The sequence below is a fragment of the Chiloscyllium plagiosum genome, unplaced genomic scaffold, assembly GCF_037043375.1.
Source record: "Chiloscyllium plagiosum isolate Xiang-an unplaced genomic scaffold, Cpla_swu_hap1 HiC_scaffold_34, whole genome shotgun sequence".
Taxonomy (NCBI): domain Eukaryota; kingdom Metazoa; phylum Chordata; class Chondrichthyes; order Orectolobiformes; family Hemiscylliidae; genus Chiloscyllium; species Chiloscyllium plagiosum.
Window position 1 is genome coordinate 17,649,806 of NW_028270172.1, and position 12,933 is coordinate 17,662,738.

The following is a 12,933-nucleotide window of genomic DNA, read 5'->3' on the forward strand; positions in this document are numbered from 1 at the left end:
TCTCTGGAGACACCCGCACCAACCAACCCCACCGCCCCGTGGCCGAACCCTTTAGCTCACCCTCCCAACTCCACCAAGGACATGCAGGTCCTGGGCCTCCTCCACCGCCAAACCCTAACCATCCGATGCCCGGAGGAAGAATGCCTTGGGACTCTGCAACAATACGGCATCAATAGACAATAGACAATAGGTGCAGGAATAGGCCATTCTGCCCTTCGAGCCTGCACCACCATTCAATATGATCATGGCTGATCATCCTTAATCAGTATCCTGTTCCTGCCTTATCTCCATAACCCTTGATTACACTATCCTTGAGAGCACTATCCAACTCCTTCTTAAATGAATCCAGAGACTGGGCCTCCACTGCCCTCTGGGGCAGAGCATTCCAATCAGCCACCACTCTCTAGGTGAAGAAGTTTCTCCTCATCTCTGTCCTAAATGGTCTACCCCATATTTTTAAGCTGTGTCCTCTGGTTCGGCACTCACCCATCAGCGGAAACATGTTTCCTGCCTCCAGAGTGTCCAATCCTTTAATAATCTTATATGTCTCAATCAGATCTCCTCTCAGTCTTCTAAACTCAAGGGTATACAAGCCCAGTCGCTCCAGTCTTTCAACGTAAGGTAGTCCCGAGATTCCAGGACTTGACCTCGTGAACCTACGCTGCACTTCCTCAATAGTCAGAATGTCTTTCCTCAAATTTGGAGACCAGAACTGCACACAGTACTCCAGGTGTGGTCTCACCAGGGCCCTGTACAGCTGCAGAAGCACCTCTTTGCTTCTATACTCAATTCCTCTTGTTATGAAGGCCAGCATGCTATTAGCCTTCTTCACTACCTGCTGTACCTGCATGCTTACTTTCATTGACTGGTGTACAAGAACACCCAGATCTCTTTGTACTACCCCTTTACCTAAATTGATTCCATTTAGGTAGTAATCTGCCTTCCTGTTCTTGCCACCAAAGTGGATAACCATACTTATCCACATTAAACTGCATCTGCCATGCATCTGACCACTCGCCTAACTTGGCCAGGTCACCCTGTAATCTCCTAACTTCCTCATCACATTTCACCCTGCCACCCAGCTTAGTATCATCAGCAAATTTGCTAATGTTATTGCTGATACCATCTTCTATATCATTAACATATATTGTAAAAAGCTGCGGTCCCAGCACTGATCCCTGCGGTACCCCACTGGTCACTGCCTGCCATTCGAAATGGAGCCGTTTATCACTACGCTTTGTTTTCTATCAGCCAACCAACTTTCAATCCAAGTTAGTATTTTGCCCCCAATACCATGCACCCTAATTTTGCTCACTAACCTCCTATGTGGGACTTTATCAAAAGCTTTCTGAAAGTCCAGGTACACTACATCTACTGGATCTCCCTCGTCCATCTTCAGAGTTACATCCTCAAAAAATTCCAGAAGATTAGTCAAACATGATTTCCCCTTCATAAATCCATACTGACTCTGACCTATCCTGTTACTACTATCCAGATGTGTCGTAATTTCATCCTTTATAATAGACTTCAGCATCTTTCCCACCACTGAGGTCAGACTACCTGGTCTATAATTTCTTGCTTTCTCTCTCCCACCTTTTTTAAAATGTGGCACAACATTAGCCACCCTCCAATCCATAGGAACTGATCCCGAATCTATCGAACTCTGGAAAATAATCATCAACGCATCCACGATTTCTCGAGCCACCTCCTTCAGTACCCTGGGATGTAGACCATCAGGCCCCGGGGACATATCAACCTTCAGACCTAACAGTCTCTCCAACACCAATTCCTGGCAAATATAAATTCGCTTAAGTTCAGGTCCTTGAGCCACTGTTACCTCAGGGAGATTGCTTGTGTCTTCCCCAGTGAACACAGATCTGAAGTACCAATTCAATTCTTCTGCCATTTCTTTGTTCCCTGTAATATATTCCCCTGTTTCTGTCTTCAAGGGCCCAATTTTAGTCTTAACCATTTTTTTGCCTTTCACATACCTAAAAAAGCTTTTACTATCCTCCTTTATATTTTTGGCCAGTTTACCTTCATACCTCATTTTTTTCTCTGCTTATTTCCTTCTTAGTAATCCTCTGCTGTTCTTTAAAAGCTTCCCAGTCCTCCGTTTTCTCACTTATCTTTGCTATGTTATACTTTTTCTCTTTTAACTTTATATATTTCTTAACTTCCCTCGTCAGCCACAGCCACCCATGCCTCCTCCTAGGATCTTTCTTCCTTTTTGGAATGAACTAATCCTGCATCTTCTGCATTATACACAGAAATATCCGCCAATGTTCCTCCACTGTCATCCCTGCTAAGGTATTGCACCATTGAACTTTGGCCAGCTCCTCCCTCATAGCTCCATAGTTCCCTTTATTCACCAGAAATATTGTCACTTCCGATTGTACCCTCTCCCTCTCAAATTGCAGATTGAAGCTTATTGTATTATGGTCACTACTTCCCAATGGCTTCTTCACTTCGAGGTCCCTGATCAATTCTGGTTCGTTGCACAATACCAGATCCAGAATTGCCTTCTCCCTGCTAGGCTCCAGCACCAGCTGTTCTAAGAATCCATCTCGGAGGCACTTCACAAAGTCTCTTTCTTGAGGTCCAATACCATCCTGATTCTCACTGTCTACCTGCATGTTGAAATCCCCCATAACAACTGTAGTAACATCTTTGCAACAAGCCAATTTCAGCTACTGATTCAACTTACATCCGAAATCCAAGTGGATTTCAGCAGTTTCCTCATTTCCCTTCCATCCACCTTATCCCAGTCCCAAGCCTCCAACTCGGCACCGCCCTCTTGAACTGTCCATTGTCCTTCCCACCAATCCGCTCCACCCTATCACCTTCCCCTCTAACTTTTATCCAATTATCATATTTCCAGCTATCTTCCCCCCAGCCCTGCCCCTCTCCCATTTATCCCTCAGCCCCTCCTTCGATGCTGCCTGACCTGCTGTGCTTTTCCGGCGCCACACTCTCGATTGTTAATCCAGAGACCCAGTTAATGTTCTGGGACCCATGTTCAAATCCTGTCACAAAAGTGGTGGAAATGGAATTCAATAAAAATCTGGAATTAAGAATCTAATGAAGACCATGTTGTCGATTGTCAGAAAAACCCATCTGGTTCATTAGGGAAGAAAACGGTCATCCTTACCTGGTCTGGCCTACATGCGACTCCACACCTCCGCAGAAATGTGGTTGACATTTAATTAGGGATGGGTAAAAAATGCTAGCCTAGTCAATAATGCCCTCACCCCATGAAGGAGTACATTAAAAAAAGCATACATCACTGGACAACTGACAATCCGCAGCCTTCTGACTCTTTCCCCACCACTCACAACTCCTCTCTCCAAGACTCTGGCAATCCCCTTGTTCATCCCTATCCCTCACCCAGCTGCCAAACATTCTACCCACCATCCTACAATCCTACTGTCTCTTTGATCCATCTGCCACCCTATCCACTTACCTGCCACTTTACTCCTCAGCCGCATGGCCATCTTACATCTCTACCTGCACCCCTCAATCACTTGCTTCACTACACCATCAACCATTTGCTGCCCTTCCTAGCTGCCGCACTCGCCGTTGCTCACTTAGATTCCACCCATACCTGCCAAACATTCCATCACATTCCCGTCACAATCACCTGCCACCGTACACATGTACTTACTTCACACGTTTTGTTAGCTTTCCAAAGAATCTTTGGAACATTTAAATTGTGTTTGCGTGCCATTCTGTAGAATCCGTAAAAAAAGGAGATGAATCTGAATAGTAAATTAGAATTCTGATTTTTTTTCTCCTCAGTCAAGGATGTGGTATCATTTATTGTAGCTTGTTAAATTTCAATTTTAATCTGGGTTGCACTAATGTGGTGTCAATTATATCAAAATCTGACATGAGTATCAGTAATGTGGTTTGTACAGATGTGAATCTTGTAAATTTAACCATTTTGGAAAAGGCTTTACACTGTGGGTAGCACCAAGACACACATCACTAGATATGTACTTTGATGTGGAGTTTTCTTTTGCTTCAGTTGTAACAGGAGTTATTAATGTGAGTTACAGGACATCAGTAATGAACTTGCTTGCTAACCTTGTACAGATCATTGGTAAAATCGTCTTTGTAGTTTCAGATGGAGTTCAGTAAATCTTCGAAGAACATAGGATTTTACATTCTATGTGGTAAAACAACTTGTGATATGGAATTTGGCTATTTGATAAATAGTGAGATAGCAGCAGAAAAATGACTAATGATTGTTGGTCAATGTTAAAAGCTTCAGAACCTACTACCCAACCCATGTAACTTCAATTATGTGATATGTGATGGACTCAAAAGTTACCTATTTACCTCCCATGATTTTTATAAATGATTACAGACTTGGGATTTATTTTCAAAATTGAAACAAATTCTCAGATTTTTTCCAGAATCTTCAGGTAAATAAAAATCTGATTTTTGACCAGTAAATAAATTGATTCTCATTTGTCTAAATGTGATATAAAATTGTGCCTGGTGTAGAGTCAGTAATATTTTCACACACACTAAGTGATAACACATGAAACATACACGATGATGATACTAATACAATGTATGCATTTATAAGAACTGACTTCCAACACCTTGAGAGAGGTAATGTGACCCAAGGTATTAAATAACTTTGCAATTTTACACACAGAAGGGAGAAACTAATGACCTCAGTGTAAAGGCATCTCTAGATAACAGTGATTATAATCTGATAGAATTTTATATCACCAGTTGAAATGGAGAGAGTGGGTCTAAGACAAGTATTTTGAAATTAAAAAGAGAAAACTGTGGGGTCAGGAAAGCTGAGCTAGCTGGTGAACTGGGATATGAGACAAGGATATACATCAGTAGAAAAACAGTAGCCGGCATTTAAGGGCATATTTCAGAATACTCAGAATAAATACAATCCCACTACAAAGATAATTCTAAGGGGAGGAACCACTATCTATGGTTAATGAAAGACATTTTAAATAAAGCCATGAACCTAAAGGGAAAGCATACAATTGCACAAAGATGAATTGTGGGTCAGGTAACTGGTCAGGGTACAAAGAATGGCAAAGAATGACTAAAACAATAATCAGGACAAACAGAGAATGAAAGAAAGCTAACTACAAAAGTAAAAATGATACCAACATTTTCACTAAGTGTCTTAAAGGGAAAAGATTAAGAAAAGTGAGCCTTGTTCCTTTAGAGGGCCAGAATGGGGAGTTAATAGATAAGAAATAGCAGACACAGTGAATAAATATTTTATTTCTGTTTTCACCGTAGAGAGTACAAATGACATCCCAGTAGCATGCCTGAACCAGGTGGTGGAAAAGAACTTTGATGACACCACTACAGAAGAAGCAGTGAGCAAACTAATAGAACTGCTAGTTGGCATGTCCCTAGGTCCTGAAGGATTTCATTTCAGGATCTTATAAAGATGTGGCTAATGAGGAAGTAGATGCTTGAAAGTGAAATGAGCAGGTTGTTTTATGAGGAAAGATTGGACAGGCTATGCTTATTATGACTGCAGTTTAGGACAGCGAGGAGTAATTTCATTCATGTTTATAAGAATGGTCTTGATAAAGCCGGATATAAAAAAGATAATTCATGGGTTTGCCTGGAACTATGGAACAGTTTTAAAATGTGGGATCACCCTTTTAGGATGGAGATAAGACATTTTATTTTCCTCAGAAGGCAGTCTGACTTTGGAACATTGCATCAGGAGATAGAGGAGGCCAGGTCAGTAAATATTTTTAGGATAGAGGTAGATAGATTTTTGTTAGACAAGGGAATCACAGGTTATCATGGGTGGATGAAAATGCAGAATTCAGAACATAAAGACATTAGCCATGACCTTAATGAATGGAAGAACAAGCTTGAAGAGCCAAATGCCTATTTCTATTCCTAATTCATATGCCACAAAATGAAATAACATTTACAAATAATAAGCAGCATGCTCAAGCACAAGTGTGAAGTACATCACTGATCAAACATTCAGATGACTCAAGTAAGCAAACAATGGAGGTAAAACACAAGGTTTGAAAATGTGCATCATGATTTGAACATTTAGGACAATTTTTATGTGGAATAGTGGTGATCTCTTGAGGAAGGAAGACAAAATGAAATGCACCTATAAGCCTTTCTAAGGTGTAAAGCTATCTAAAAAAAAATGACAAACTGCATACAATAACTGCAATGTAACAATTCAGCTGTGAAGTTAAATTTTAACATCAACTGTTTTACGTTTCTGTCAGAATTTAAATAATGACTGAATTATGCTATGCTGGTGATGTGTCAGTTTAAGCATAACATTCAGTCATCAGTATTTCAGAGTGTATTTCATTCACACAAATTAGGAATGTATTTAACTTCTAAAATGCTTTACGTCCCTGCAAACGTCTCTCCACTGGAACACATTTTTATAAGAATTGTTTTGTTATATTCTAGTTAATTGTCCTAGTTTCTGTGAACTTCAAACAAACATCGTCCTAATTTGCCCCTTATCCTTAAAATAAAGACTTAGTATCTAAAGTAAAAAACAGATATTGAAAATTGGCAATTAAAATCCATGTTCAGGAAAGTCTGTAATCCAAGTTATCATTGATGTGTCTTTGTAATATCATAATATGGTAATTACTACAGAGGAGGTAAGCGTCGCTGATGAATGCATTGTGACATGGGAATACTAATGTGATTCGTGTTTTTGGGAATTAAGACAATGGGAACATTGAAATCCAGTGTCTTTTCATGAGTAATTCACTAAAGTGGATGTCATTAACAGAACATGTGGATATCATGTGGAACATGTATTGATGTGGTTACTAGGAAATGGCTAATTGGTTGTGGGTGAGACTGCTGTGGGGATGTCAATGGTACAATGAGGATGTTTCAATTACACGTGTATAATGTAGTTGTTACTGAAGCAGTTGTCACTAATGTGGGTGTGGAGGCTTTGTGTTCCTATAGGTTTCGGAAATATGGTGGGAAGGCAGCTCCTTTTCGGGGGATTAAAGTCCAGCCAAAGGCTGTAACTGTAAAACTTGGTTTGATAGCACTCAATTGTTCACATTATTGAGTGCTTTTTAACATCTGAAACGGTGCCTGCAACATGTACACCATTTCAATGTGTTTCATTTTGCATTCCTATTAGTCTTCTTCTGTAGGCTAAAGTCTTCATTTAGATTGCCTAGAGCCCACCAGGGAGCTAGTCCCTAACCGATTCCTGTCCTGTGCTCGAATAGCAGGTCACTCCTGACTAGTGTGTCAGAATGGGCACCCCTAAGCTATCCTCTAAAGTACATGCCAGTATCTGAGTAGTGAATGTAGGTGCAATAGCAACTGATGGCATTTCTTCCTCCTAACTACCTTCTTGTTTCTCCATAGTGGCTTTACATATAGTTTATGTATATTTGAGAGATCGAAACCTCAAGGTTTAGGTTGTGGTGGGGGAAGGCAGGAAGTGCAAACCTCCACAGTCTGCAGCTTATAAATCAGTAGAGGTCATGGGATGAGAGGGAAAGCGAGATGAGAGAAAGAGAATTAGGTTTCGACACCTCTGCTGCTTATAGTCTCAATCATGGCAAGTACATCACATGTATCGAGGTAAGGTATTACAGATGTTCCTGTCCTCATATACAGGGTACTGCTTCCTCTGGTTATGCAACACCTAATCCTGCAAGAGAGAAGGAAGGATCAGTGAGCATAGTGCATGAGTGATGTGGCTATTATGGTTGAATGTCTGGTAGTGGGTGCAAGCAACTGCATGTGGATACAAGATTTGCAACAGTGCTAATCTCACCCACACACAGTTAGTAATGAATTGAAAGAAGGAGTTTAGATAGAGATTGCTGCTTGGTGAAAGATGGGGCTTTGGTGCATTAAGCAATGATTGACTCAGTTGGTGTATATGACCTTTGAAGCTACCCGATTTAGTTTCCACTCATGCGAGGTAATTAAACTTTTTTCTGTCACTGCATTAGGACCACAAGGCTAGACTCCTGGCAACAGTCTTTCATCGATGGTCCAAATGCCCTCTGAGAGGTCGGTCGACATCGCTCCTCCTCTTCACCTCCTGTGCCAAGTCCTTCAGTACTGCTTCAGAGACTCTTGGAGCCTGTTCTCTGACGTGTTATGCCATTCTTATATCTTTTCCAGGTCAAATCCATGTTTAGAAAGACTTTTAGCATCTGCTTCAGTCAAAATGCACTTGCTCATTAAGAGGTGGAGACTAGTTTTGAGCAATGCAGACTAGTTTGAACTCAATGTAGCCTTTTATGAATTTGCAAACCCTGCTGAGTTGTACAGCCACTAACCAGCGACATGTTGCTGGCTCCATGCTGCAATCATCTGAATTGGCAGGCAGACAAAAAAGTGCGTCTCTCCCTGTTTCAGAAGCTATATGTGAGGGTTAATTGTTTATCATAATCCTTACCCCTGTTTTCAGGTATTATCCAATCTCACAACTTACAATTCCAACGTGATGCTTCCACAGTGCAGTAGTTAAGTGGAAGCACAGATGACATAATCAGGTTTTGGGACCAATCTTCTGATTCAGACAGCAGAATGTCCCACTGTGTGAATAGCATTAGGCTGAATAACCAAAGCATAATTATGAGTATTAATCAGAATAATATGATGTATGAATTGCCATGTTGGCAACACATATTTAAGTGAGAGATTCAAAATTAGAAGGCATAATTTTAAGATGAAAGGAGAAAGATTTAAAAGGGACCTAAAGGGCAAACTTTTCCATAGAGTGGAAGAGGGTGGTTTGTAACTGGAATGAACCAGAGAAAGTGGTAAATGACGGTGTACAGTTACAAAATTTCAAAGACAATTGTTCAGGTACATGAATAGAGAAAAGTTTAGAAGGATATGGGCCAAATGCAGGCAAATGGGACTAGTCCAGTTTGGAAAACTTGCTCAGCACGGATGAGTTGGACTGCAGGGTCTGTTTCTGTGCTGTATGATTCTAAATGCTGTAGCAGTTAATTATGTACAAGATCTATTATTGAATGATCTTCCGATAAGTCCTACCTGACATAGGAAGCCACATGAGCTAGATTTTCCATTCACTTACTGTAAAGGGTCAACAATCTCATTTGAAAATGGTAGTTAGGATTTTACACTTCGGCACTTAGCTGTGTGAACGTTGAGAGTAAAAGTCAAAAATCCCAAATAGTACTTTTTTCTGCTGAGCCACTGAAAGATCTCAACTTAAATCATGTTAAAGACTTACCTGCAATGATGCCGACGTAACCACCATGTAAACTGACTTTGGCAATCCAGACAGTGGTTAACCTCCTTGTCACCAAGCCATCGGGTTTCTGCACGGAGCTTTTGTTCAAATTCCAATGCATCTGTTTTTTGCCACAGGGCATCCTTGTCTCTGAGAAATTTAAAAGAAAAACAGTCTACAAAATATATTATGACCAAAGAAACATAAGTGTTGCTGATGTGGATTTCATTGGCTGCCTATCTTGCAAAATAATGTCTGGAAAGATTTTGTCTCCTGTAAAAGGCACAGATTTCACTTTTTGGAGATCAATTTGAATCTGGAACCATATCAAGGGCTAATAGTAATAACACATTTAATCAGCGTAAGCAGCCAATCAAACAGAGTTATTTTTACAGACAACAAATCAGAAGATTAAAAAAGAATCACTGATTTTTAAAAATTACTTTTCATTAAAATGTTAACAAAGCAAAAAGTAAATGATTAGGAACTACACATGGGATTAAGAAATCACAATATAATTTTTCTGTAAAAAATCATAGAATCCCTAGTGCGGAAGCAGGCCATCGAGTCTACACCAACCCTTCAAAAAGCATCCCACACAGATCTACCCATCTACCCTATCCCTGTAACCCTGCATTTCCAAAGGCTGACCTACCTAGCCTACACACCCCTGAACACCAATGGGCAATTTAGCACAGCCAACCCACTAATCTGCTCAGCTTTGACTGTCAGAGGAAATCAGGGCACCTGGATGAAACCCATGCAGACACAAGAAAAATATGCAAACTCCACACAAACTGACAGTCGTCTAAGGTTGGAAACGAATCCAGGTCCCTGGCGTTGTGAGGCAGCAGTGCTAACCACTAGCCCACCATGCCGCTCACAAAAAAGTTGCCTTTGTTTGAAAATTTTTTTTAATGTATAATGGATATATCTCACATTCACAAAAATTGTTGACACTGAACCTACAATACCGAAAAGCTGGGCTGTTGAACTGTAGCACAGAGACGGTGTCTGGCACAAATATGTATTTAACATTTTTAAAAAATACTTCGGCTTTCTCCTTATTCCTATAGCTCAATCATTTACTTAGTCATCTGTAAAATTTTAAATTGTCTTTATTTCCAGGCTTTCCACTTGCTGTCTACTTAACAGATCAATGTAATTAATTGTTTATTCAGTTCTAAGGAAGGATCACTAAATCTGAAACATTAATTCTGATTTCTCTTCAAATGCTGCCAGACATGCTAGGTTTTTCCAGAAATGTCTACTTCTGATTTACAGCGTCCACAGTTCTTCTGGTTTTTAGTTGTTTATTCTGCTTGATGAATATAGGAACAGGAGGAGAACATTCAGCCCACTGAGCATGTTTAATGATTTAAAACTATCATGGCTGACTGAACACTTCAATGTCTTTTAACAACACTATCCCGACAACCTTTTCCACCACTAATAATCAAAAATTTGACTTTGAATATACTGAAAAACTGAGCTTCCAAAAATTTCTGGGGCAAACAATCCCAAAGATTCACTACTTCTGAGGAATAAATGTCTCCCATCTTGGTCTTAAAAGTCATCCCACTTAATTTTAAGTTGTAGCAATTGTTCTAGGACAGGACTTATACACATGGTAGGATCCTCAGGAGTGTTGCTGAACAAAGAGACCTTGGAGTGCAGGTTCATTGTTCCTTTAAAGTGGAGTCACAGATAGCGAGGATAGTGAAGAAGGGGTTGGGTATGCTTGCTTTTATTGATCACTGCATTGAGTATTGGAGTTAGGATGTCATGTTATGGCTGTTTAAGACATTGGTTAGGCAATTTTTGAAATACTGCATTCAATTCTAGTCTCCCTGCTATAGGAAGAATGTTCCAAAACTTGAAAGGATTCAGAAAAGATTTACAAACTTGTTATCAGGGTGAGAGAGTTTGCGCTCTAGGCAGAGGCTGAATAGGTTGGGGCTATTTTCCCTGGAGCATCAGAGGCTGAGGGGTAACCATATAGAGGTTTTAAAATTTTGACGGGCATGGATAGGGTGAATAGCCAAGGTCTTTTTCCCAGGCTAGGCAAGTCCAAAACTGGAGGGCTGAGGTTTAAGGTGAGAGGGAAAAGATTTAAAAGGGACCTAAAAAGTACGTTTTCATGCAAAGGGTGGTGTGTGTATGCAATGAGTTGCCAGAGGAAGTGGTGGAGGCTGGTACAATTACATTTAAAAGACATCTGGGGGTACATGAATAGGAAGGGTTTAAAGGATTATGGACCAAATGCAGGCAAATAGGATTAAATTAATTTAGGTTATCTGGTCAGCATGGATGAGTTGAACTGAAGGGTCTGTTTCCGTGCTGTACAACGCTATGAATCTAGACTCACAAATGGAAACAGCTTCCCTTCATTTACCCTGTTTACCTTTCATTTCACAAAACTCTAAAGAATGCAGACTAAAATCCAAAAGAATTGCAGGTGCTATAAATCAGAAACAAAAACAGAGGTTCCAAGCACAGAACAGCAGGTCTGGTAGCATCTGTGAAGATAAATCAAAATTAATGCTTCAGTTCGGAGGAAGGGTCACCGGACCCGAAACATTAACTTTGATTTCTCTTCTCAGATGCTGCCAGACCTCCTGTGCTTTGCCATCAATCTCTTTTTGTTTGTCCTGCCATGACTTCTTTGTTGCTGAATACCTGGAGATCTCTTCAAATTAGTGTCATGTTCAAACTGATTCAGGAAAGAGAAAATCAATATGGTAGAAACTGCATGATTTTTGTGGGCAGTATACATTGAAGTCAGCATTGAGCCACATTGCAGGTGGCAAAATCCAGTTCAAAGTATAGCACTAATTTACATTAGAACGCAATCTGAAAAATTATAAACATCTACTGCTCAGAGAGAACTGACAATATTTAACTGATGCGAAAAAAAACCTAAGGGCAAAGTTTAAAATATTGTATCCTAGATTCTTTCCACAAAAAGCAGTAAATCCTAATTGTATATACAAGTTGAATGAAATGTATATCAATGAAATAAATAAATCAACAAACAAATATTGTTAGACCTGAAATACCTTATAAAAATATTTCAAATAATATTTAACCATTGGAATAAAAAATTTATTGATTGTTGCATCATACTTAATGAGTTCGATTAAGCGCTCTTCCAAAAACTCTTTAGTCCTGTTCAAGTCAGCTAATTCAGCCACAAGTTTTTGTTCATTTCTCTCAGTCTCTTCTTGCGTCTTCTGAAGGTGTGTTTTGTAATCTTCGAGCTCCTTCTTTACGTTTTCCAATTCCTGCTGAGTACTATTGAAAAATATGTTTCAGTAACTTAACGGCCATCAGTAATTTTATGAAGCCTGCGGGCATCCGATGCATTAAATAGCATTCAAAACCAAAAGCAATTCCACTGAAGTTCACTCACTACCAAGGTTAGTAAATACAAAGTAAATTTGTGTAAATGTAAAGTGCATAATATCACAACTGCTCAGGCTACAAGTTTACCAGCTATCTCCGACAAATAAATACAAGCTTCCCTTCTTGCAGATGTTATGAAGTGATTTCATTAAATGATTTTCCTTGGTCTGTCTGTGCCTTCTTCTCAGGCCCTTTTTTAAGTCTCTCTCTTTGACCAACCTTTTAATTATATATCCATAAAATTTCCATTTGTGACCCAGTATTAAATTTGAGAACACACTCCTGTGAGA

The 12,933-nt window shown here is 39.8% G+C and overlaps 1 protein-coding gene across 4 annotated transcripts in view; it reads right to left on the bottom strand.

Annotated features, from left to right (window-relative positions):
- LOC122564486 (FYVE and coiled-coil domain-containing protein 1) overlaps nt 1-12,933 on the bottom strand; it is a 186,524-nt gene that overhangs the window by 123,967 nt on the left and 49,624 nt on the right. For all 4 annotated transcript variants that reach the window (XR_006315928.2, XR_006315927.2, XM_087978526.1 and 1 more), the window contains 2 exons: nt 12,365-12,532; nt 9,239-9,388 (listed from right to left, as the gene is read on the bottom strand). Coding sequence is in view for 2 of the 4 variants with exons in the window: in XM_087978526.1 (XP_087834652.1) it covers nt 9,239-9,388; nt 12,365-12,532 (318 nt within the window). In the remaining 2 variants the exon portion in view is untranslated. The remainder of the gene's footprint in view (nt 1-9,238; nt 9,389-12,364; nt 12,533-12,933) is intronic.